This window comes from Hyla sarda, chromosome 10, assembly GCF_029499605.1.
Source record: "Hyla sarda isolate aHylSar1 chromosome 10, aHylSar1.hap1, whole genome shotgun sequence".
Classification (NCBI taxonomy): domain Eukaryota; kingdom Metazoa; phylum Chordata; class Amphibia; order Anura; family Hylidae; genus Hyla; species Hyla sarda.
Genome location: NC_079198.1, coordinates 6,883,407 through 6,910,254, shown reverse-complemented (window position 1 = coordinate 6,910,254; position 26,848 = coordinate 6,883,407). Strand labels below are relative to the sequence as shown.

At 43.2% G+C, this 26,848-nt stretch overlaps 1 protein-coding gene across 5 annotated transcripts in view; it reads left to right on the top strand.

Moving 5' to 3' along the window:
• GRAMD1A (GRAM domain containing 1A) overlaps positions 1-26,848 on the top strand; it is a 161,111-nt gene that overhangs the window by 98,587 nt on the left and 35,676 nt on the right. For 4 of the 5 annotated variants that reach the window (XM_056543434.1, XM_056543435.1, XM_056543437.1 and 1 more), the window contains 5 exons: positions 20,199-20,460; positions 22,779-22,799; positions 24,570-24,654; positions 24,755-24,858; positions 26,361-26,456. In XM_056543434.1, coding sequence (XP_056399409.1) covers positions 20,199-20,460; positions 22,779-22,799; positions 24,570-24,654; positions 24,755-24,858; positions 26,361-26,456 — 568 coding nt within the window. The remainder of the gene's footprint in view (positions 1-20,198; positions 20,461-22,778; positions 22,800-24,569; positions 24,655-24,754; positions 24,859-26,360; positions 26,457-26,848) is intronic. The other variant, XM_056543436.1, reaches the window with a different exon arrangement.

Here is a 26,848-nt window from a genome sequence, read left to right as displayed (position 1 = left end):
ACCCCTTTAAGGCCCAGTTCACATGGTAGAATTTTGCGCAATATCCGCGTCTATTCTACATTAAAAAAACGGCACCTCATTACTAAATTAAAAAATCTTAAAAAAAAAAAAGTCAGCGTCATTGCGGGATGGAGACCATGTCACCTGACCAGGATTTGCGTTGTCCCTATCGTATGGGTCTAATCCACATCGAAAACCGCCACCGAATTTGCGGCATTAAATCGCAGGGGATACCTCATATTTCTGCTGCAGATTTTACAGGTAAATTTTTTATTTGATATAAGAAGCGGTGTGAACACGGCCCGATGGCGTTTTTTTTTTCCGCACGACCTTTTCTCGGCACTCGCCGTCGTCTGCATCGCGGTTACACGATTTCCTGCGCAGTTGTAGGCGAATAAATATTTGAGGAGATCTGTTTATTTTGCTGTAGTGTTTACATTGCTGGAAGCGTATGCAAAGAGGCGTGTGCGGCGCGCTGTGTGACTAGAGGACGGTATAGCAAAATTTAAAGGGACAGTACACTAATAAGCGGGAAACGCCTGTCACCGACCTGTCGCCCTCTTATGTGAATGGATAGTAAATCCTGCGCTTCTATGTGGGCAATTATCTAGGGATTTACTAAAAAAAAAAAAAGGCGGAGCTTGTAAAGTGGGAGGAGCCTGATGGACAGATATGCTAATGCAAAATCCATACAGCGACATTTTATGTAGTGCACTTGGCTGCTTTACTCCATAAACAGCGCCACCCCCGTTCGCCAGTTACATCTGGTATTGCAGTTTAACATTATAGAAGTGAATGGGACTGAGCTGCAATACCACACACAACCTGTGGGTAGACGTGGCGCTGTTTAGTTTCAAACACCTTCTTGTTTAGTGATCCCCCAACTCGTGATGGCAAACTACAACCCCCAGCATGCCCTGACAGCCACAGGCTTTACTTCAGAAACAGCACCGCCCCTGTTTTTGTCTGGTATTGCAGCTCTGCGCCATTGAAATGAACGAGTCTACAATACCAAGCACAACCTGTGCACAGGGGTGGCGCTGTTTAGTTTTTAAATCCCTAAGGTTTTGATTCAGTGATGCAAAACTACAACTCCCAGCATGCCCTGACAGCCTCAGGCTTTATTCTAGAAACAGCGCCACCCCTGTTTATGTGTGGTATTGCAGCTCGCTTTCATTAAATAAATGTAAAAGTAAAAGGGACTAAACTGCGATACCAAACATAACCTTTCACGTTATTTAAATACCTAACGTTCTGGTTCAGTGTTTCCCCCATTTTGGGATGCAAAACTACAACTCCCAGCATGCCCTGACAGCCTCCGGCTGTCAGGGCATGCTGGGAGTTGTAGTTTTGCAACAGCAAGGGAGCCGTAGATTGGGGAACACTCTTCTAGGTAAAACTTATACACTATGATATTCTTAATGCAGAGCTCAAAAGGGGTGGGGCATAAGACAAAAAGGGGGCGGGGCTGTGACACCTTAGAATGACATCATCACTTGCCTCCCTTTGATCTCTGGGCGCAATAATACCTCATTCCAAGAGGTTATCCGGAATAAGAAACACGTTGCTGCTTCCTTCTAAAAACAGCGCCACCACAGGTCCTCAGGTTGTGTTCGGTATTGCAGCCCGATTCCAGTGAATTGAAAGAAGATGAGTTGTAATACCACATACAACCTGTGGACAGGGGTGACACTGTTTTTGAAATACACCAGCCATTATTTTTGGATGGTTAACCCCTTTTTAGTTTCCTTATTTTTTGTCCCCGTGGGTGGGCGTCCATTTCCCAAGGTCCCGGTGACCTCCCCGGAGATGCAGATTTCCCATCCAGTTCGCGGCGATTCTTTCTGTATTTGTTTAATTCTATGTAAGTTTCTTAAAACAAATACGAAGAGAATAGCGCCAGGAGCCGCCTGTTTCCTGCCGTCCCTGCTCCTATTTATATATATATATGTGTGTGTGGGGCCGCGGGGTCCAGACAAGGACAAAATAAAGAATTCTCCACATAGGGGGAACTTATTACCGGCAGAATTATGTGTTCTTATTTTACACCAAAATTATCATCTCATTTTGCGCTATTGTTATATTATCTGCACTGCCTATGATCAGTGACATCACCATGCTGCCTATGATCAGTGACATCACCATGCTGCCTATGATCAGTGACATCACCATGCTGCCTATGATCAGTGACATCACCATGCTGCCTATGATCAGTGACATCACCATGCTGCCTATGATCAGTGACATCACCATGCTGCCTATGATCAGTGACATCACCATGCTGCCTATGATCAGTGACATCACCATGCTGCCTATGATCAGTGACATCACCATGCTGCCTATGATCAGTGACATCACCATGCTGCCTATGATCAGTGACATCACCATGCTGCCTATGATCAGTGACATCACCATGCTGCCTATGATCAGTGACATCACCATGCTGCCTATGATCAGTGACATCACCATGCTGCCTATGATCAGTGACATCACCATGCTGCCTATGATCAGTGACATCACCATGCTGCCTATGATCAGTGACATCACCATGCTGCCTATGATCAGTGACATCACCATGCTGCCTATGATCAGTGACATCACCATGCTGCCTATGATCAGTGACATCACCATGCTGCCTATGATCAGTGACATCACCATGCTGCCTATGATCAGTGACATCACCATGCTGCCTATGATCAGTGACATCACCATGCTGCCTATGATCAGTGACATCACCATGCTGCCTATGATCAGTGACATCACCATGCTGCCTATGATCAGTGACATCACCATGCTGCCTATGATCAGTGACGTCACCATGCTGCCTATGATCAGTGACATCACCATGCTGCCTATGATCAGTGACGTCTCCATGCTGCCTATGATCAGTGACGTCTCCATGCTGCCTATGATCAGTGACGTCACCATGCTGCCTATGATCAGTGACATCACCATGCTGCCTATGATCAGTGACATCACCATGCTGCCTATGATCAGTGACATCACCATGCTTCCTATGATCAGTGACATCACCATGCTTCCTATGATCAGTGACATCACCATGCTGCCTATGATCAGTGACATCACCATGCTGCCTATGATCAGTGACATCACCATGCTGCCTATGATCAGTGACATCACCATGCTGCCTATGATCAGTGACATCTCCATGCTGCCTATGATCAGTGACATCACCATGCTGCCTATGATCAGTGACATCACCATGCTGCCTATGATCAGTGACATCACCATGCTGCCTATGATCAGTGACATCACCATGCTGCCTATGATCAGTGACATCACCATGCTGCCTATGATCAGTGACATCACCATGCTGCCTATGATCAGTGACATCACCATGCTGCCTATGATCAGTGACATCACCATGCTGCCTATAATCAGTGACATCACCATGCTGCCTATGACCAGTGACATCACCATGCTGCCTATGATCAGTGACATCACCATGCTGCCTATGATCAGTGACATCATCATGCTGCCTATGATCAGTGACATCACCATGCTGCCTATGATCAGTGACATCACCATGCTGCCCATGATCAGTGACATCACCATGCTGCCCATGATCAGTGACATCACCATGCTGCCCATGATCAGTGACATCACCATGCTGCCCATGATCAGTGACATCACCATGCTGCCTATGATCAGTGACATCACCATGCTGCCTATGATCAGTGACATCACCATGCTGCCTATGATCAGTGACATCACCATGCTGCCTATGATCAGTGACATCACCATGCTGCCTATGATCAGTGACATCACCATGCTACCTATGATCAGTGACATCACCATGCTGCCTATAATCAGTGACATCACCATGCTGCCTATGATCAGTGACATCACCATGCTGCCTATGATCAGTGACATCACCATGCTTCCTATGATCAGTGACATCATCATGCTGCCTATGATCAGTGACATCACCATGCTGCCTATGATCAGTGACATCACCATGCTGCCTATGATCAGTGACATCACCATGCTGCCTATGATCAGTGACATCACCATGCTGCCTATGATCAGTGACATCACCATGCTGCCTATGATCAGTGACATCACCATGCTGCCTATGATCAGTGACATCACCATGCTGCCTATGATCAGTGACATCACCATGCTGCCTATGATCAGTGACATCTACATGCTGCCTATGATCAGTGACATCACCATGCTTCCTATGATCAGTGACATCATCATGCTGCCTATGATCAGTGACATCACCATGCTTCCTATGATCAGTGACATCACCATGCTGCCTATGATCAGCGACATCACCATGCTGCCTATGATCAGTGACATCACCATGCTGCCTATGATCAGTGACATCACCATGCTTCCTATGATCAGTGACATCACCATGCTGCCTATGATCAGTGACATCACCATGCTGCCTATGATCAGTGACATCACCATGCTGCCTATGATCAGTGACATCACCATGCTGCCTATGATCAGTGACATCACCATGCTGCCTATGATCAGTGACATCACCATGCTGCCTATGATCAGTGACATCACCATGCTGCCTATGATCAGTGACATCACCATGCTGCCTATGATCAGTGACGTCACCATGCTGCCTATGATCAGTGACATCACCATGCTTCCTATGATCAGTGACATCACCATGCTGCCTATGATCAGTGACATCACCATGCTGCCTATGATCAGTGACATCACCATGCTGCCTTTGATCAGTGACATCACCATGCTGCCTATGATCAGTGACATCACCATGCTGCCTATAATCAGTGACATCACCATGCTGCCTATGATCAGTGACATCATCATGCTGCCTATGATCAGTGACATCACCATGCTGCCTATGATCAGTGACATCACCATGCTGCCTATGATCAGTGACATCATCATGCTGCCTATGATCAGTGACATCACCATGCTGCCTATGATCAGTGACATCACCATGCTGCCTATGATCAGTGACATCACCATGCTGCCTATGATCAGTGACATCACCATGCTGCCTATGATCAGTGACATCACCATGCTGCCTATGATCAGTGACATCACCATGCTGCCTATGATCAGTGACATCACCATGCTGCCTATGATCAGTGACATCATCATGCTGCCTATGATCAGTGACATCACCATGCTGCCTATGATCAGTGACATCACCATGCTGTCTATGATCAGTGACATCACCATGCTGCCTATGATCAGTGACATCACCATGCTGTCTATGATCAGTGACATCACCATGCTGCCTATGATCAGTGACATCACCATGCTGCTTAGGATCTGGCACCTTCCCTGCTTCACCAGTCCCAATAGTATAACACAATGTTTCCCAACTAGGGTGTCTTCCAGCTGTTGCAGAACTACAACTCCCAGCATGCCCGGACAGCCATTGGCTGTCCGGGCATGCTGGGAGTTGTAGTTCTGCAACAGCTGAAGGCACACACTGGTTAGGAAACACTGGGTTAACATCAGAAATTCCCAGGCTTTCCCAATGTCTCTGCGGTGTGATGAGGCTCCAGAGTGCACAATACAGGATTGAGCAAGAACTCAGGGAGGAACATGACTGGGGATAAGAAATAGGAAGGTGGGGTTATCTATCCTGGGACCCCTTTGTTTTGCACATGGAGCCTTATACTGAGTCATGGGGGGGGGGGACGGGACGGGACTATATTTTGTAATAATATTCTGGTGTGTAATCTTATCCATTCTCCTCTGCAATCCTCTCCAGTCTGACCACAGTGCTCTCTGCTGCCACCTCTGTCCATATCAGGAACTGTCCAGAGCAAGAGAAGTTTTCTATGGGGATTTGCTCCTACTCTGGACAGTCCCTGGACAGTCCCTGAGGTGGCAGCAGAGAGCAGAAAGTTGTGTATTTTTTTTTCCGTCTGACCACAGTGCTCTCTGCTGCCACCTCTGTCCATGTCAAGAACTGTCCAGAGTAGGAGTAAATCCCGATAGCAAACCTCTCCTGCTCCGGACAGTTCCTGACACAAACAGAGGTGTCAGCAGAGAGCACTGTGGTCAGACTGGGGAAAAAAATAATACACAACTTTCTGCTCTCTGCTGCCACCTCTGTCCATGTCAGGAACTGTCCAGAGCAGGAGCAAATCCCCATAGCAAACCTCTCCTTTATATGTGTCTGCTCTTCTCTTAGCATTCGATTAATGCAGTTAAAAACCTGAAGGTGTGAACGCAGCCTTAAAGGGGTACTCCTCCCCTAGACATCTCATTCCCTATCCAAAGGATAGGGAATAAGATGTCTGATCGCGGGGGTCCCGCTGCTTGGGACCCCCGCGATCTCTCTGCTGCACCCGGCGTTTGGATTCAGTGCCGGAGGCTCGTGACGTCACGGCTACGCCCCCTCAATGCAAGTCTATGGGAGGGGGCGTGACGGCCGTCACGCCCCCTCCCATAGACTTGCATTGAGGGGGCGTAGCCGTGACGTCACGAGCCCCCGCCCCACATCGCCAGTCATCCGGCACGGAGTGAAGTTCGCTCCGTGCACCCTATGTCTGGGGTGCCGCAGCAGAGATCGTGGGGGTCCAGAGATAAGGATAGGGGATAAGATGTCTAGGGGCGGAGTATCCCTTTAAAGCCATTTCACAGTAACCGTAGCAACAAGCTGCACCACATGAACATAGCCCTAGCGGTGACCGGTCGCGGTCGGAGTGGCTGCTGACAGGTGCCAGGACCAGTGTTTCCTCAGCTGTTTCCTATACAGACACAATGAGGAGGCGGGGGAGGGGCCCTTGTGGTGTATCTCACATGTATACACTCTGTATCTCAGCCGGTCACTACTATAGATGCCTCCGGAGCGGCGCGGAGGGTGATGTATCAGCATTTTTACTCCTTTCTTATAGTTGGAGGGTTTGGATGTGTTTATTTGTTATCTCTGTGTTACATTCCTGGGACAGAACGTGATACATTGTAGCAAACAAGTAGAACACAGAATGTTTGTTGACAAAACATTATAAATAAATATAAATATATATATATATATATATATATATATATATATATATATATAAAAATAAAAGCTGGGACCTCTCACCACCCTGAAACACAGGACGCGTCTGTGACCCGGCGCTGCTGAGTGCGCAAAATTTTTGTTACAGTCACGTCCCATTGAAGTCAATGGAGAGTTATTGAGCTCCGGTCATGCGGGATATTGCTCCATACGAGTGATGACCCGGGCCCGTCCTGCGGCTTTCTAATGTATTTTAGGAAGGGGGGAGGGGATTTATCAACTGGCATACCCGGCAAAATTGTGTGCGCAGTGCGTTTTTATTTTGCGTGTTGACTTGCGCCGAAATGATCTAATTTTGCGCTATTCTTGTGTGTTTGGGGGGTGGGGGATTAGCAATTGCACTAGTTGGTGCGCTGAATTTATCACTTGCACAAATATTTTTATTTTTTTTGCGCAAATGTGCTACAATGACAAACTTATGTAGAGATATGCGCGAGCTTTTCACCCTTTTTATTTATTTTTTTAAATTTTTTATTTTTTGCACTATCCAAGCGCCACACGATTGCACTGCGAGTTTCTCGTTGCGCATCAATCGCCACTTAGGATGCATTCCAATTGTTATAGTTGTATCCAGTCTAAACCAGTGTTTCCCAACCAGGGTGCCTCCAGCTGTTGCCAAACTACAACTCCCAGCATGCCCGGACAGCCGATTTTGCACTATCCAGGGGCCACACGCTTGGGCTGCAGGTTTCACATTGCGCATAAATCGACACTTAGGATACATTCCCACTGTTGCATTTGTATCCAGTGTTTCCCAACCAGGGTGCCTCCAGCTGTTGCCAGACTACAACTCCTAGTATGCCCGGAAAGCCTTTGGCTGTCCGGGCATGCTGGGAGTTGTAGTTTGACAACAGCTGGAGGCACCCTGGTTGGGAAACACTGGCTGTCAGACATGCCAGAACCAGGACCCCAGTGCATTGACACACTGTGGCCACCAGGGGCAGCACTGTGCAGTAGTGTTTGAGCCCTGCTGACACCTGTCACCCTCTTTTGCCTGCAGCAGCATCTGTTTGGATGCAGAGAAAGCCATGGAGAGGAGGGGAGAGGGGGTGACCAGCTGCTCCCCACACCTGCTGCGGCCTTGTACGCAGGGATAATAGCCTGTAGCATCTGAGGGAAAGTGGCCTCCGTAGGGACAGGGCCGAGGGGGACTGCGCAAATAGGATTGAGTAAGTTACACTTATTTTTTCCTGGAGCTTTAATTGTCTATGACTCTTTACAGAGCACCAACCTGTTCTGCGGTGCAGTACACACACTGTCAGGCTTAGTATGTCTTGTTCCAGAATATGTAATTGACAGCTTTTTGGGGTGAGCATTGAGCATTACGCACCCTCTACGTATTGTATAACGTAGATGGTAAGCTCTTTGGCCGAGCGTTGGTATTGTATATTGTATAGTATGTATGCATTCTCTATGAGTTTTGGATGGTGTGGATTGTAAGCTCTTTGGCCGAGCATTTGTATCATAAGTATATTGTATGTATACATGCTCTATAGCCTAGATTGTAAGCTCTTTGGCCAAGCATTGGTATTGTATTTTATACTGTATTGCATTGTATACACACTGTATACATCTTGTATAGCCTAGATTGTAAGCTCTTTTGCCGAGCGTTGGTATTGTATTTTATACTGTATTGTATATTGTATTGCATTGTATACACACTGTATACATCTTGTATAGCCTAGATTGTAAGCTCTTTGGCCGAGCGTTGGTATTGTATTTTATACTGTATTGTATATTGTATTGCATTGTATACACACTGTATACATCTTGTATAGCCTAGATTGTAAGCTCTTTGGCCGAGCACTGGTATTGTATATTGTATGGTATGTATGCATTCTCTGAGTTTTGGATGGTGTGGATTGTAAGCTCTTTGGCCGAGCATTGGTATTCTATTGTATACTGTATTGTATACACACTGTATACATCTCATATAGCCTAGATAGTTAGCTCTTTGGCCAAGTATTGGCATTGTATATTCTATTGTGTAAATACACGCTCTATATGTCTTGTATAGCCTAGATGGCAAGCTCTTTGGCCGAGCATTGGTATTGTATATTGTATGGTATGTATACATTCTTTATGAGTTTTGGATGGTGTAGATTGTAAGCTCTTTGGCCGAGTTTGGCATTGTGTATTGTATATGTCTTGTATAGCCTAGACTGTAAGCTCTTTGGCCGAGTGTTGGTATCATAATTATATTTTATGTATACACACTGTATACATCTTGTATAGCCTAGTTGGTAAGCTCTTTGGCCAAGCATTAGAATTGTATATTATTTGTATTGTATGTATATATGCTCGATATATATCTTTTATATCCTAGATTGTAAGCTTTTTGGCCAAGCATTGGTATTCTATATTGTATTGTGTAAATACACGCTCTATATATCTTGTATTGCCTAGAGTGTAAGCTCTTCAGCACAGTACTGGTAGTTATGGTCTATGCTCATATATATCTTGCTTAGAAATAGCCTCTGTCCTCCGTATGGTTACAGGGGATTGTAGTAGCTCTTCAGTACAGTACTGGTAGTTATGGTCTACGCTCATACATACATATTGCTTAGAAATAGCCTCTGTCCTCCGTATGGTTACAGGGGATTGTAGTAGCTCTTCAGTACAGTACTGGTAGTTATGGTCTACGCTCATACATACATATTGCTTAGAAATATCCTCTGTCCTCCGTATGGTTACAGGGGATTGTAGTAGCTCTTCAGTACAGTACTGGTAGTTATGGTCTACGCTCATATATATCTTGCTTAGAAATAGCCTCTGTCCTCCGTATGGTTACAGGGGATTGTAGTAGCTCTTCAGTACAGTACTGGTAGTTATGGTCTACGCTCATACATACATATTGCTTAGAAATAGCCTCTGTCCTCCATATGGTTACAGGTGATTGTAGTAGCTCTTCAGTACAGTACTGGTAGTTATGGTCTACGCTCATACATACATATTGCTTAGAAATAGCCTCTGTCCTCTGTATGGTTACAGGGGATTGTAGTAGCTCTTCAGTACAGTACTGGTAGTTATGGTCTACGCTCATACATACATATTGCTTAGAAATAGCCTCTGTCCTCCGTATGGTTACAGGGGATTGTAGTAGCTCTTCAGTACAGTACTGGTAGTTATGGTCTACGCTCATACATACATATTGCTTAGAAATAGCCTCTGTCCTCTGTAGGGTTACAGGTGATTGTAGTAGCTCTTCAGTACAGTACTGGTAGTTATGGTCTACGCTCATACATACATATTGCTTAGAAATAGCCTCTGTCCTCTGTATGGTTACAGGGGATTGTAGTAACTCTTCAGTACAGTACTGGTAGTTATGGTCTACGCTCATACATATATATTGCTTAGAAATATCCTCTGTCCTCTGTAGGGTTACAGGGGATTGTAGTAGCTCTTCAGTACAGTACTGGTAGTTATGGTCTACGCTCATACATATATATATTGCTTAGAAATAGCCTCTGTCCTCCGTATGGTTACAGGGGATTGTAGTAACTCTTCAGTACAGTACTGGTAGTTATGGTCTACGCTCATACATACATATTGCTTAGAAATAGCCTCTGTCCTCTGTAGGGTTACAGGTGATTGTAGTAGCTCTTCAGTACAGTACTGGTAGTTATGGTCTACGCTCATACATACATATTGCTTAGAAATAGCCTCTGTCCTCTGTAGGGTTACAGGGGATTGTAGTAACTCTTCAGTACAGTACTGGTAGTTATGGTCTACGCTCATACATACATATTGCTTAGAAATAGCCTCTGTCCTCTGTATGGTTACAGGGGATTGTAGTAGCTCTTCAGTACAGTACTGGTAGTTATGGTCTACGCTCATACATACATATTGCTTAGAAATAGCCTCTGTACTCCGTAGGGTTACAGGGGATTGTAGTAACTCTTCAGCACAGTACTGGTAGTTATGGTCTACGCTCATACATACATATTGCTTAGAAATAGCCTCTGTCCTCTGTATGGTTACAGGGGATTGTAGTAACTCTTCAGCACAGTACTGGTAGTTATGGTCTACGCTCATACATACATATTGCTTAGAAATATCCTCTGTCCTCCGTATGGTTACAGGGGATTGTAGTAGCTCTTCAGTACAGTACTGGTAGTTATGGTCTACGCTCATACATACATATTGCTTAGAAATAGCCTCTGTCCTCCGTATGGTTACAGGGGATTGTAGTAACTCTTCAGTACAGTACTGGTAGTTATGGTCTACGCTCATACATACATATTGCTTAGAAATAGCCTCTGTCCTCCGTATGGTTACAGGGGATTGTAGTAGCTCTTCAGTACAGTACTGGTAGTTATGGTCTACGCTCATACATACATATTGCTTAGAAATAGCCTCTGTCCTCCGTATGGTTACAGGGGATTGTAGTAGCTCTTCAGTACAGTACTGGTAGTTATGGTCTACGCTCATACATACATATTGCTTAGAAATAGCCTCTGTCCTCTGTAGGGTTACAGGTGATTGTAGTAGCTCTTCAGTACAGTACTGGTAGTTATGGTCTACGCTCATACATACATATTGCTTAGAAATAGCCTCTGTCCTCTGTATGGTTACAGGGGATTGTAGTAACTCTTCAGTACAGTACTGGTAGTTATGGTCTACGCTCATACATATATATTGCTTAGAAATATCCTCTGTCCTCTGTAGGGTTACAGGGGATTGTAGTAGCTCTTCAGTACAGTACTGGTAGTTATGGTCTACGCTCATACATATATATATTGCTTAGAAATAGCCTCTGTCCTCCGTATGGTTACAGGGGATTGTAGTAACTCTTCAGTACAGTACTGGTAGTTATGGTCTACGCTCATACATACATATTGCTTAGAAATAGCCTCTGTCCTCTGTAGGGTTACAGGTGATTGTAGTAGCTCTTCAGTACAGTACTGGTAGTTATGGTCTACGCTCATACATACATATTGCTTAGAAATATCCTCTGTACTCCGTAGGGTTACAGGGGATTGTAGTAACTCTTCAGCACAGTACTGGTAGTTATGGTCTACGCTCATACATACATATTGCTTAGAAATAGCCTCTGTCCTCTGTAGGGTTACAGGGGATTGTAGTAGCTCTTCAGTACAGTACTGGTAGTTAGGGTCTACGCTCATACATACATATTGCTTAGAAATATCCTCTGTCCTCCGTATGGTTACAGGGGATTGTAGTAGCTCTTCAGTACAGTACTGGTAGTTATGGTCTACGCTCATACATACATATTGCTTAGAAATAGCCTCTGTCCTCCGTATGGTTACAGGGGATTGTAGTAGCTCTTCAGTACAGTACTGGTAGTTATGGTCTACGCTCATACATACATATTGCTTAGAAATAGCCTCTGTCCTCCGTATGGTTACAGGGGATTGTAGTAACTCTTCAGTACAGTACTGGTAGTTATGGTCTACGCTCATACATACATATTGCTTAGAAATAGCCTCTGTCCTCTGTATGGTTACAGGGGATTGTAGTAACTCTTCAGCACAGTACTGGTAGTTATGGTCTACGCTCATACATACATATTGCTTAGAAATATCCTCTGTCCTCCGTATGGTTACAGGGGATTGTAGTAGCTCTTCAGTACAGTACTGGTAGTTATGGTCTACGCTCATACATATATATATTGCTTAGAAATAGCCTCTGTCCTCTGTATGGTTACAGGGGATTGTAGTAGCTCTTCAGTACAGTACTGGTAGTTATGGTCTACGCTCATACATACATATTGCTTAGAAATAGCCTCTGTCCTCCGTATGGTTACAGGGGATTGTAGTAACTCTTCAGTACAGTACTGGTAGTTATGGTCTACGCTCATACATATATATATTGCTTAGAAATAGCCTCTGTCCTCTGTAGGGTTACAGGGGATTGTAGTAACTCTTCAGTACAGTACTGGTAGTTATGGTCTACGCTCATACATACATATTGCTTAGAAATGGCCTCTGTCCTCTGTATGGTTACAGGGGATTGTAGTAGCTCTTCAGTACAGTACTGGTAGTTATGGTCTACGCTCATACATACATATTGCTTAGAAATGGCCTCTGTCCTCTGTATGTTTACAGGTGATTGTAGTAGCTCTTCAGTACAGTACTGGTAGTCATGGTCTACGCTCATACATACATATTGCTTAGAAATAGCCTCTGTCCTCCGTATGGTTACAGGGGATTGTAGTAACTCTTCAGTACAGTACTGGTAGTTATGGTCTACGCTCATACATACATATTGCTTAGAAATAGCCTCTGTCCTCTGTATGGTTACAGGGGATTGTAGTAGCTCTTCAGTACAGTACTGGTAGTTATGGTCTACGCTCATACATACATATTGCTTAGAAATATCCTCTGTCCTCCGTATGGTTACAGGGGATTGTAGTAGCTCTTCAGTACAGTACTGGTAGTTATGGTCTACGCTCATACATACATATTGCTTAGAAATAGCCTCTGTCCTCCGTATGGTTACAGGGGATTGTAGTAACTCTTCAGTACAGTACTGGTAGTTATGGTCTACGCTCATACATACATATTGCTTAGAAATAGCCTCAGTCCTCCGTATGGTTACAGGGGATTGTAGTAGCTCTTCAGTACAGTACTGGTAGTTATGGTCTACGCTCATACATACATATTGCTTAGAAATAGCCTCTGTCCTCCATATGGTTACAGGGGATTGTAGTAGCTCTTCAGTACAGTACTGGTAGTTATAGTCTACGCTCATACATATATATTGCTTAGAAATAGCCTCTGTCGGGTTACAGGGGATTGTAGTAGCTCTTCAGTACAGTACTGGTAGTTATGGTCTACGCTCATACATACATATTGCTTAGAAATAGCCTCTGTCCTCCGTATGGTTACAGGGGATTGTAGTAGCTCTTCAGTACAGTACTGGTAGTTATGGTCTACGCTCATACATACATATTGCTTAGAAATAGCCTCTGTCCTCCGTATGGTTACAGGGGATTGTAGTAACTCTTCAGTACAGTACTGGTAGTTATGGTCTACGCTCATACATACATATTGCTTAGAAATAGCCTCTGTCCTCCGTATGGTTACAGGGGATTGTAGTAGCTCTTCAGTACAGTACTGGTAGTTATGGTCTATGCTCATATATATCTTGCTTAGAAATAGCCTCTGTCCTCCGTATGGTTACAGGGGATTGTAGTAACTCTTCAGTACAGTACTGGTAGTTATGGTCTACGCTCATACATACATATTGCTTAGAAATAGCCTCAGTCCTCCGTATGGTTACAGGGGATTGTAGTAGCTCTTCAGTACAGTACTGGTAGTTATGGTCTACGCTCATACATACATATTGCTTAGAAATAGCCTCTGTCCTCCATATGGTTACAGGGGATTGTAGTAGCTCTTCAGTACAGTACTGGTAGTTATAGTCTACGCTCATACATATATATTGCTTAGAAATAGCCTCTGTCGGGTTACAGGGGATTGTAGTAGCTCTTCAGTACAGCACTGGTAGTTAGGGTCTGCACTCTATATATTGGGTTTATATGTCCACTCTCTCTGCAGCGCCACCGCAGGTGACATGATGCATTACAAAATTCCCATTCATCGCAATGGGTTGTCTGTGTGCCGGACAGATCCTCAAGAGCAGCGTTATCCCAACCAGGGTGCCTCTAGCAGTTGCAAAACTACAACTCCAAGCAAGCCCGGACAGCCTTTGGCTGTCCGGGCATGCTGGGAGTTGTAGTTTTGCAACAGCTGAATTTATTCTAGTTGGGGAACATTTCCCTAGAGCAAGAGATGCTCTTTGTAGCCACTGTCCATTCTGGCCAAGGGCTGAAGGTCCAAAAAAAAAAAAAAAAAAAAGGGGGGGGGGCACCCCTCTGTAAACTCAGAGTTTCCCCATGAGGGTTTATAATACCTGGTCACGAAAAACAGAAAAATATCGGCTTCTATTTATCGGTCTAAGCCGGATTTTTAAGCAGCTTATCGTGTTCGTGACTGTTCATACGGGGTTAAGTAACAAGATCAGGATTTTACATGGCCGGGACTATGAATGGTTCGGCTCTTAAAGAGGAACTCCACCCTAATATGGCTTGGAGACTTGTTTGGTCATATTATCTGTAGATTTTATGAGCTTGGACCCCTCCCTGCCTAATGATACCCCCTGGTATCAGAGAGTATATTTAGCTGGAGTGCTTCTTTAAAGGGGTATTCCATCAAAAAATCCTTTTTTTTTTTTCATATCAACTGGCTCCAGAAAGTTAAACAGATTTGTAAATTACTTTTATTAAAAAAAAATGTTAATCTTTCCAGTACTTATCAGCTGCTGAAGTTGAGTTTTTCTTTTCTGTCTGACTACAGTGCTCTCTGCTGACACCTCTGTCTGTCTCAGGAACTGCACAGAGTAGAAGCAAATCCCCATAGCAAACCTCTCCTGCTCTGGACATTTCCTGACATGGACAGAGGTGTCAGCATAGAGCACTGTGGTCAGACAGAAAAGAACAACACAACTTCAGCAGCTGATAGGTACTGGAAGGATTAAGATTTTTTAATAGAAGTCATTTACAAATCTGTTTAACTTTCTAGAGCCAGTTGATATGAAAAAATATATATATATATTTTTACTGGAATGCCCCTTTAAGTCTGTAGCCTCGGAGCAGAGGATGAAGTGTTCCTGCTTGTTGTGCAGTGTTGGCCGCGTTTCCTTCCTTCTCTTCTCCCTATGACAGTCCTTTTGTTATAAACACAACATTCCCCGCTAGCAGGGCCGCTTGTTGGCACTTCACCGAGCTTTAATGTGCCGATTGTTTTTTGAAGTTGGCATGACGGGCTGTAAACAGGCGGCCATTGTACCTGGGGTGTCTGTGTACACAGCTCGGCGGAGAGAAGGCGCTAAAAACCTCCAAAGCTTTTTATAGATCTGTAGACTGGAGATCAACGATGCTGTGTATGAGCAGAGTTAGCGCCATTGTTTATCACTGTGATCCCATGGTGTCAGTGCGAACTGTGGTGAGGAGGGCGAGATGTGCTGCAACGTGGGGCGTAGAGGGGGGGGGGGGGGGGGGTAGAGTGTGCTGAAAAATGAGGCAATGGGGGGTAGAGTATACTGCAACATGGTGCGAAGGTCTAGAAGGGTCGTAGATATAGGGGGCGCAGAGGTAGCAGTTGCATCAGAGCCCCAAGTCACCTCTGCCCCATAAGAAGACCAGTAATGTAGACACATATGGTAGACATGGGACCCTGTTACACATTTTGCATCGGGGTCCAGAAGCAACAAGTTATGCCCCTGGGGATAGTGTGCGCTGAAACATGGGGCAAAAGGGGGCAAAAGGGAGAGAGTGTACTGCAAAAGGAAATAAAGGGGTAGAGTGTACTTCAATATGAATTAAAGGGGGTAGAGTGTACTGCAAAATGAAATAAAGGGGGTAGAGTGTACTGCAACATAGAATAAAGGGGGTAGAGTGTACTGCAACATGGAATAAAGGGGTTAGAGTGTACTGCAACATGGAATAAAGGGGGTAGAGTGTACTGCAACATGGAATAAAGGGGGTAGAGTGTACTGCAATATGAATTAAAGGGGTTAGAGTGTACTGCAACATGGAATAAAGGGGGTAGAGTGTACTGCAACATGGAATAAAGGGGGTAGAGTGTACTGCAACATGGAATAAAGGGGGTAGAGTGTACTGCAACATGGAATAAAGGGGGTAGAGTGTACTGCAACATGGAATAAAGGGGGTAGAGTGTACTGCAACATGGAATAAAGGGGTAGAGTGTACTGCAACATGGAATAAAGGGGGCAGAGTGTACCGCAACATGGAATAAAGGGGGTAGAGTGTACTGCAACATGGAATAAAGGGGGTAGAGTGTACTGCAACATGGAATAAAGGGGGTAGAGTGTACTGCAACATGGAATAAAGGGGGTAGAGTGTACCACAACATGGAATAAAGGGGGTAGAGTGTACTGCAACATGGAATAAAGGGGGTAGAGTGTACCGCAACATGGAATAAAGGGGGTAGAGTGTAATGCAACATGGAATAAAGGGGGTAGAGTGTACTGCAACATGGAATAAAGGGGGTAGAGTGTAATGCAACATGGAATAAAGGGGGTAGAGTGTACTGCAACATGGAATAAAGGGGGTAGAGTGTACCGCAACATGGAATAAAGGGGGTAGAGTGTACCACAACATGGAATAAAGGGGGTAGAGTGTACTGCAACATGGAATAAAGGGGGTAGAGTGTACTGCAATATGAATTAAAGGGGGTAAAGTGTACTGCAACATGGAATAAAGGGGGTAGAGTGTACTGCAATATGAATTAAAGGGGGTATAGTGTACTGCAACATAGAATAAAGGGGGTAGAGTGTATTGCAATATGAATTAAAGGGGGTAGAGTGTACTGCAACATGGAATAAAGGGGGTAGAGTGTACTGCAACATGGAATAAAGGGGGTAGAGTGTACCGCAACATGGAATAAAGGGGGTAGAGTGTACCGCAACATGGAATAAAGGGGGTAGAGTGTAATGCAACATGGAATAAAGGGGGGTAGAGTGTACTGCAACATGGAATAAAGGGGGTAGAGTGTAATGCAACATGGAATAAAGGGGGTAGAGTGTGCCGCAACATGGAATAAAGGGGGTAGAGTGTGCCGCAACATGGAATAAAGGGGGTAGAGTGTGCCGCAACATGGAATAAAGGGGGCAGAGTGTACCGCAACATGGAATAAAGGGGGCAGAGTGTACCGCAACATGGAATAAAGGGGGGTAGAGTGTACCGCAACATGGAATAAAGGGGGTAGAGTGTACTGCAACATGGAATAAAGGGGGTAGAGTGTACTGCAACATGGAATAAAGGGGGTAGAGTGTACTGCAACATGGAATAAAGGGGGTAGAGTGTACTGCAACATGGAATAAAGGGGGTAGAGTGTACTGCAACATGGAATAAAGGGGGTAGAGTGTACTGCAACATTGAATAAAGGGGGTAGAGTGTACTGCAACATGGAATAAAGGGGGTAGAGTGTACCGCAACATGGAATAAAGGGGGTAGAGTGTACTGCAACATGAATTAAAGGGGGTAGAGTGTACTGCAATATGAATTAAAGGGGGTAGAGTGTACTGCAACATGGAATAAAGGGGGTAGAGTGTACTGCAATATGAATTAAAGGGGGTAGAGTGTACTGCAACATGGAATAAAGGGGGTAGAGTGTACTGCAACATGGAATAAAGGGGGTAGAGTGTACTGCAACATGGAATAAAGGGGGTAGAGTGTACTGCAACATGGAATAAAGGGGGTAGAGTGTACCGCAACATGGAATAAAGGGGGTAGAGTGTACCACAACATGGAATAAAGGGGGTAGAGTGTACTGCAACATGGAATAAAGGGGGTAGAGTGTACTGCAATATGAATTAAAGGGGGTAAAGTGTACTGCAACATGGAATAAAGGGGGTAGAGTGTACTGCAATATGAATTAAAGGGGGTATAGTGTACTGCAACATAGAATAAAGGGGGTAGAGTGTATTGCAATATGAATTAAAGGGGGTAGAGTGTACTGCAACATGGAATAAAGGGGGTAGAGTGTACTGCAACATGGAATAAAGGGGGTAGAGTGTACCGCAACATGGAATAAAGGGGGTAGAGTGTACCGCAACATGGAATAAAGGGGGTAGAGTGTACTGCAACATGGAATAAAGGGGGTAGAGTGTACTGCAACATGGAATAAAGGGGGTAGAGTGTACTGCAACATGGAATAAAGGGGGTAGAGTGTACTGCAACATGGAATAAAGGGGGTAGAGTGTACTGCAACATGGAATAAAGGGGGTAGAGTGTACTGCAACATGGAATAAAGGGGGTAGAGTGTACTGCAACATGGAATAAAGGGGGTAGAGTGTACTGCAACATGGAATAAAGGGGGTAGAGTGTACCGCAACAGGGAATAAAGGGGGTAGAGTGTACTGCAACATGGAATAAAGGGGTTAGAGTGTACCGAAACATGGAATAAAGGGGGTAGAGTGTACTGCAACATGGAATAAAGGGGGTAGAGTGTACCGCAACATGGAATAAAGGGGGTAGAGTGTACCGCAACATGGAATAAAGGGGGTAGAGTGTACCGCAACATGGAATAAAGGGGGTAGAGTGTACTGCAACATGGAATAAAGGGGGTAGAGTGTACTGCAACATGGAATAAAGGGGGTAGAGTGTACTGCAACATGGAATAAAGGGGGTAGAGTGTACTGCAACATGGAATAAAGGGGGTAGAGTGTACTGCAACATGGAATAAAGGGGGTAGAGTGTACTGCAACATGGAATAAAGGGGGTAGAGTGTACTGCAACATGGAATAAAGGGGGTAGAGTGTACTGCAACATGGAATAAAGGGGGTAGAGTGTACTGCAACATGGAATAAAGGGGGTAGAGTGTACTGCAACATGGAATAAAGGGGGTAGAGTGTACTGCAACATGGAATAAAGGGGGTAGAGTGTACTGCAACATGGAATAAAGGGGGTAGAGTGTAATGCAATATGGAGGGAAAAGGAAAGCTGGATGTAACGCAATATGGGGAGAGGGGGTAGAATGAGCTGCAACCTGATGGAGAAGTTTCTACGGGGATGAGGAAAGGCAGAATACGCCTCCACATGGGTGGTGAGGGAATTGCGCCTCTAAAGGAAGAATGTGCTGTAAAGGTAATGGCTGCCCGTCAGTATAGGTGATGTAGTCTACACCAGAGATGAGGATGGATGCACTTCAGGTCTCCTCGTGTAGTGCCCCCTCAGACAGCAGAGCCTAAATGTGTCTGGTATCCATGGGCCCCTTATGGCTACACCCCAGGGTGAGGTGACAGTCAATCTTACAGACTTGCTGTATTGTGACATGAAGACCCCTGTCTGCCCCTCCCCCACCTCGCACTTGATGTAAATTGCGTTAATCTCACTGCGGTGACTCCCACAACAAGGAAATAAACTCCCATCATCCACTTAGAGCTGAGCTGTAAATTGTCCGAGCAAATAGACCCCTGACATATATAAGTGGAGGAGACCTGGGGGTCCGGGATTGTGTCTCTTCTGTCTGTGCCCCCTGAGCAGACATCACCAGGCTCCTGCCCTTCTCAGCTGGGCTCGATGCTGCCCCCAGAGGACGGGGGTAAAGGTGAAGCGGGGACAGTCATGTCACATTAATGCCCCTTTCCAATAACCCTTTTGTCTTTTCACCAGCTCTGGCAGCATCACCCCACGCAGCACGCCCAGCAACTCCCCCGCTACGCGGAAACGCCTGACCAGCAACGAAGCGGAGAACATGGTGGAAAAAGGATTGGAGAACTCGTTCGAGAGGACCCCCGGTGCACAGACCCCCACATCGCCACCTCCAGGAGCAGTGCCCACCACCCTCCAGAGCAATGCCCAGCTGCCTACCTCCCAGCCGGGGACTCCGCTCCCCCCACAGCTCAGCGGGCGCCCCTCTATATGGAACAGCAAGGTGAGCACTGTCATAATGCAGTGTTTCCCAGCCAGCGTGCCTCCAGCTGTTGCAAAACTACAACTCCCAGCATGCCTGGACAGCCTTCTGCTCAATTTTTAGTTTTGCAACAGCTCTATATGGAGCAGCAAGGGGAAAACTGTCTTAATGCACTGCCAGTGTGCCCCCAGCTGTTGCAAAACTACAACTCCCAGCATGCACAGACAGCCCATGAATGTATTACTGCAGTGTTTCCCAACTAAGGTGCCTCCAGCTGTTGCAAAACTACAACTCCCAGCATGCACAGACAGCCCATGAATGTATTACTGCAGTGTTTCCCAACTAAGGTGCCTCCAGCTGTTGCAAAACTACAACTCCCAGCATGCGGGCATGCTGGGAGTTGTAGTTTTGCAACAGCTGGAGGCACTCTGGTTGGGAAACACTACAATCAGCCTCTCTCCAGCCCAAATAGAAAGATAATATAACAATGTAATAATATCAATAGAAACAAGTTACAATGTTGCGGTATTGTATGCGGTAGATACACGTGTCACCCATGTTCACACTTGTTACATTTGCACGTATTGTGCTACAGTGACTAAGTCTGGTTTGCTGGTGCAGATGGGCCGTGGGCAACTGATCCGCAGAAGGATAATCCGCATTGTCATCTATAGTAGATAAATAATGGTGCCATATATCAGATAAATAATAGTGCCAAATATCAGATAAATAATAGCGCTCTGTATCACCTGAATGATGGCGTCCTATAGTAGATAAATAATAGCATCAGATACAGTATATATTAATGCCCTATATCAATGAATAGCATTTTATAGTAGATAAATAATAGCGCCAATTATCAGATAAATAATAGCGCCCTGTATATGTGCATGAATGATAGCGCCAGATATCAGATATATAATGCCCTATATCAGTGAATTATCATTATCTAACTGATAGTGTCCTCTAGTAGATGCATAATAGTATCAGATATATATTAATGCCCTGTATAAGTCAATAATAGCATTTTATAGTAGATAAATAATAGCGTCCTATGTCATCTGAATGATAGTGTCCTATAGTAGATAAATAATGGTGCCATATCTCAGATAAATAATAGCGCTCTGTATCAGCTGAACAATGGCGTCCTATAGTACATAAATAATAGGGCCAGATATCAGATATATAATGCCCTGTTAGTGAATAATAGCATTTTATAGTAGATTAATAATGGTACCATATATCAGATAAATAATAGCGCTCTGTATCAGCTGAACGATGGCGTCCTATAGTACATATATAATAGCGTCCTATGTCATCTGAATGATAGCGTCCTATAGTAGATTAATAATGGTGCCATATTTCAGATAAATAATAGCGCCCTGTATCATCTGAATGCTAGCGTCCTATAGTAGATGAATAATAGCAACAGAAATATAATAATGCCCTTTATCAGTGAATAGTAGCATTTTATAGTAGATAAATAATAGCGCCCTATGTCATCTGAATGATAGCGTCCTATAGCAGATGGGTAATAGCATCAGATATATAGTAGATAAATAATAGCGCCCTATAGTAGAGGAAAAGTGCCATATATCTGATAAATAATAGCGCCCTATATCCGTCTGATAATAGAATCCTTTAGTAGATAAATAATAGCGCCCTATATCCGTCTGATAATAGAATCCTTTAGTAGATAAATAATAGCGCCCTATATCTGCTAAATACTAACGTCCTATATCATCGGAAAAATAGTGTCCAATTGTAGATTAATAATAGAGCCAGAAATCGGATAAAAAATATCGCCCTATATCACCTTAAACCTAACACCCTGTATCACATGCATCCAATATCAGATAATAGCGTCCTATAGTAGATGAATAATATCGCACAATATCAGCTAATAAATAGCGCCCTATTGCAGCAGAATATCAGCTAAATAATAGCGCCATATGTTGGATGAATAACAGTGCCCTATATTTGATAAATAATAGCACCATATATTTAATAAATAATAGTGCCATATATCAGAGGAATAATAATTCTCAATATCTCCTGGATAACAGTGCGCTATATCAGGTAAATAATAGCACCACGTATCAGATAAATAATAGCGCCCCCTATCTGATGAATAATGGCATAGTAGTAGCATACAACTACTATGCTATGGTCCCGCCTATGTCCTCTGGGCGCTACTTATTTCCACAGCAGATCTTGGATGTTGCTGCGTTGGTGAACGCTCTGGACTCCTCTGCCGCCATCTTGGTGAAGCCCTTGTCTATATGACGGTGTAATGTTCTGTGCCCTCTAGTGACTGCATGTTTTCTGTTTTCTTCCAGAAGATCCAGAGCTTCTACAGTGTAAGTATCTGTACATATCCTGTATAGACACCTGTTCACACACATAGTCATATGCACTGACCTCCCCCCCCCCCCCCCCCCCGTCTTACACACGCTCATCTACTATGTGTTTTGCCCCCTGCAGGCTGATATTGGTAGTGCAAATCGGCATTCGTCCATTGAAACTCTTTCACACACTATTTATTTTATTTATTTACATATATATATATCTTCTTTGCTTATTATTTATTAATTTAATTTATTTAACTTTATTTAGTATAAATAATATATTTCTTTTTAATAGTATATTTACTTTATTTTTTATTCATTTGTTCGTTTATTATTTTAATTTATTCATTTATTTAATTTATAAATTTTTCATTTATTCATTTTAACTATTTTATTGTTTTAATAATTTTTTATTGATGTATTCATTCATTTATTTTTTTATTTACTTATTTATTAATATTTTTTATTTAATTCTTGTTTATTTATTCAATTTTATTTAGCATAAACAATATATTTATTTTTAATAGTGTATATATATATTTTTTTTATTTACTTATCTATTTATTATTTATTCATTTGTTTGTAAATATATATATATCTTTTTATTTTATTTAACTAATTTATGGTTTTAACTAGAGATGAGCGAATTTACAGTAAATTCGATTCGTCACGAACTTGTCGGCTCGGCAGTTGATGACTTTTCCTGCAGAAATTAGTTCAGCTTTCCGGTGCTTCGGTGGGCTGGAAAAGGTGGATTCAGTCCTAGGAAAGAGTCTCCTAGGACTGTATCCACCTTTTCCAGCCCACAGGAACACCGGAAAGCTGAACTAATTTATGCAGGAAAAGTCAGCAACCGCCGAGCCGAGAAGTTCGTGACGAATCGAATTTACTGTAAGTTCGCTCATCTCTAGTTTTAACTATTTATTTAGCATAAACAATATATTTATTTTTAATAGTATATCTATATTTTTTTATTTACTTATATATATTTACCAACAAATGAATAAATAATAAATAGATACCGTAAGTAAATAAAATAATATTTATATACTATTAAAAATAAATATATTGTTTATGCTAAATAAAATTAAATAGTTAAAACCATAAATGAATACCGTAGTTAAATAAAAAAAGATATATTTACGAACAAATGAATAAATAAAAAATAGATATATATTTTTTTTTATTTAACTATTCATTTATGGTTTTAACTATTTTATTTATCGGTTTATTTATGTATTTAATTGTTCTTTCATTTAAGTATTTAGTCATTTAACTATTTTATTAAATTTTTGTTTATTTTATTATATATTCTATTATTTGTTCATTTGTTTATGTATTCATTCATTGAACTTAATTATTTGTTTTATTATTTATTCATTTGTTTTTCGTTAATTTAACTTAATTATTTGTTTACTTTATTTTTATCTTTATTCAATTGTTTGTTTATTCAATTGTTAGTTTATATGCAGTGCTGACTATTTTCACGTTTAGTATTCTTCATCAGGTTGGAGTGAATAGTCCCAGGGCAGTGATTCCCTCCAACCTGGGGCCCTCCAGCTGTTGCAAAACTTCAACTCCCATCGTACCCTGACAGCCGAAGGCTGTCAGGGCATGATGGGAGTTGTAGTTTTGCAATAGCGGAAGAGCCATAGTTTGCACGCCAGTGATCCTAATTGAGTGGAGTCATTGTAGGGTCACACTGTTTAGTCGCTTTACCCCCCCATCAGGGGGTTCACATACTTTTGGCCGCTTCTCACCCCCCGGGGCTGTGTCTTTCAGATGTTGAGCCCCAATTATAAACAACGTAACGAAGATTTCCGCAAGATCTTTAAGAAATTGCCGGATTCGGAGAGACTCATCGTGGGTGAGTGAGATTTTTGCATTCGCCATTCGTTTCCGTTGATGTTGCGAATATCCCGTAATATTTCACCGTCCCCCCCCCATTTCTCCCCCCCCCCCCTCAGATTACTCCTGTGCGCTGCAGAAAGACATCCTCCTTCAGGGACGACTCTACTTATCGGAGAACTGGATCTGTTTCCATAGCAACATATTCCGCTGGGAAACCACCGTGAGTGACGCAAATGAGAGTTTTGACTCCTTTGTCGCAAGTGTTTAACACCCCAGTGAGAATTTACATAAGAAACGCCATGTGTCGCCTCCTAACACTGGGGGGGGGGGGGTCTGATTAGTATTCCGAGCCCACGGCTTCAGGGAGGGGCGAAATTTTATTTATAGATGGCGGAAGCGTCTACGTATCCTAGAGAAAGCGTCACCAGAAATCTATAGGGACAAAGGGAGAATCCCCATAGAATCTGGGAGAAGAGCTCCCCTAGTGGCAGAAGTAGAGTAATGCATGCTTGGCAAATGGTCATAATAAAAATTCCGCTTACAGCAGTCTCCTCGGGAATTGGCGCGTAATGGCCGCACGAGCGCGGTCCCGTAACTACGGCACGTTGTCGGAACTTCTCTGTTCGATCTTCTGGCAGAATCTAATTCTGCGTCGGAAGTTCTGCCGCGGTTACGAAACTTTTGTAGCCTGCACCGAACAGCAGAATCCTATTGAGATCACGCAAATTCCACAGTGCGAACGGACCCCAAGGGGGTGGGTTCACATATTTTTGTGGCAAAAAAATAAATTAAAATAGTAGTCGACTTTGCTATTGCGTATGCCAAAAAGAAGCAAAGTCAACGACGCCATTGTGTATGTCCCCCAAAAAAGTAGTCACTTACGCTATTGTGTGCGCCAAAAACGAATAGTTAACTATGCTATAATGTACGCAAAAAATAAAATAAAAAAAAACGTAGTCAAGTATGGTATTATGTATGCAGCACATAGCCAAGGAAAAATGGATTCTGCCGTATGGCGCGCAGCAGCAATGATATACAGAATCCGTTAACGTATACGATTTTTTTCCCATTTCAAGTGTATAAAACATATATGTGGCAGAGCTCCCCCTGGTGGTAGAAGTAGATTAATGCATGGTTGGCAAATTGAGTTCTTTAAATCAACTGATGCCAGAAAGTTAAACTAATTTGTAAATTACTTCTATTAAAAATCTTAATTCTTCCAGTACATACTTATTAGCGGCTGTATACTACAGAGGAAATTCTTTTCTTTTTGAATTTCTTTTCTGTCACGACCACAGTGCTCTCTGCTGACACCTCTGTTCATTTTAGGAACTGTCCAGAGCAGGAGAAAATCCTTATAGCAAACCTCTCCTGCTATGGACAGAAGTGTCAGCAGAGAGCACTGTGGTCATGACAGAAAAGAAATCCAAAAAGAAAAGAATTTCCTCTGTAATATACTGCCACTAATAAGTACTGGAAGGATTACGATTTTTTTTATAGAAGTGATTTACAAATCTGTTTAACTTGTTTAAAAAAAAAAGAAAAGTGTTCCACCGCAGTACCCCTTTAAACAGAATTTGTAAATGACTTCTATAAAAAAATACACCTTATCCAGGGAGCAATTCTATTTGCGCAGCTTCTCTGTATCACCGGCTGCTTTATTAACTATTTAGATGCCGGTCGCAGGAGATTCATGGGGTTTTATTTTCTGCCATTGATCAGATCACAATTCAACTAAAAGACATCCGGTGCATAAAGAAGGAGAAGACGGCGAAAGTGATTCCCAACGCCATCCAAGTCTGCACTGAAACCGAGAAGGTGAGAGAAACCCGTCGGAGTATAAGACAGGATATAACTCAGGATCAGTACAGGATAAGTAATGTAATGTATGTACACAGTGATCTCACCAGCAGAATAGTGAGTACAGCTCTGGAGTATAAGACAGGATATAACTCAGGATCAGTACAGGATAAGTAATGTAATGTATGTACACAGTGACCTCACCAGCAGAATAGTGAGTACAGCTCTGGGGTATAATACAGGATATAACTCAGGATCAGTACAGGATAAGTAATGTAATATATGTACACAGTGACCCCACCAGCAGAATAGTGAGTACAGCTCTGGTGTATAATACAGGATATAACTCAGGATCAGTACAGGATAAGTAATGTAATGTATATACACAGTGACCTCACCAGCAGAATAGT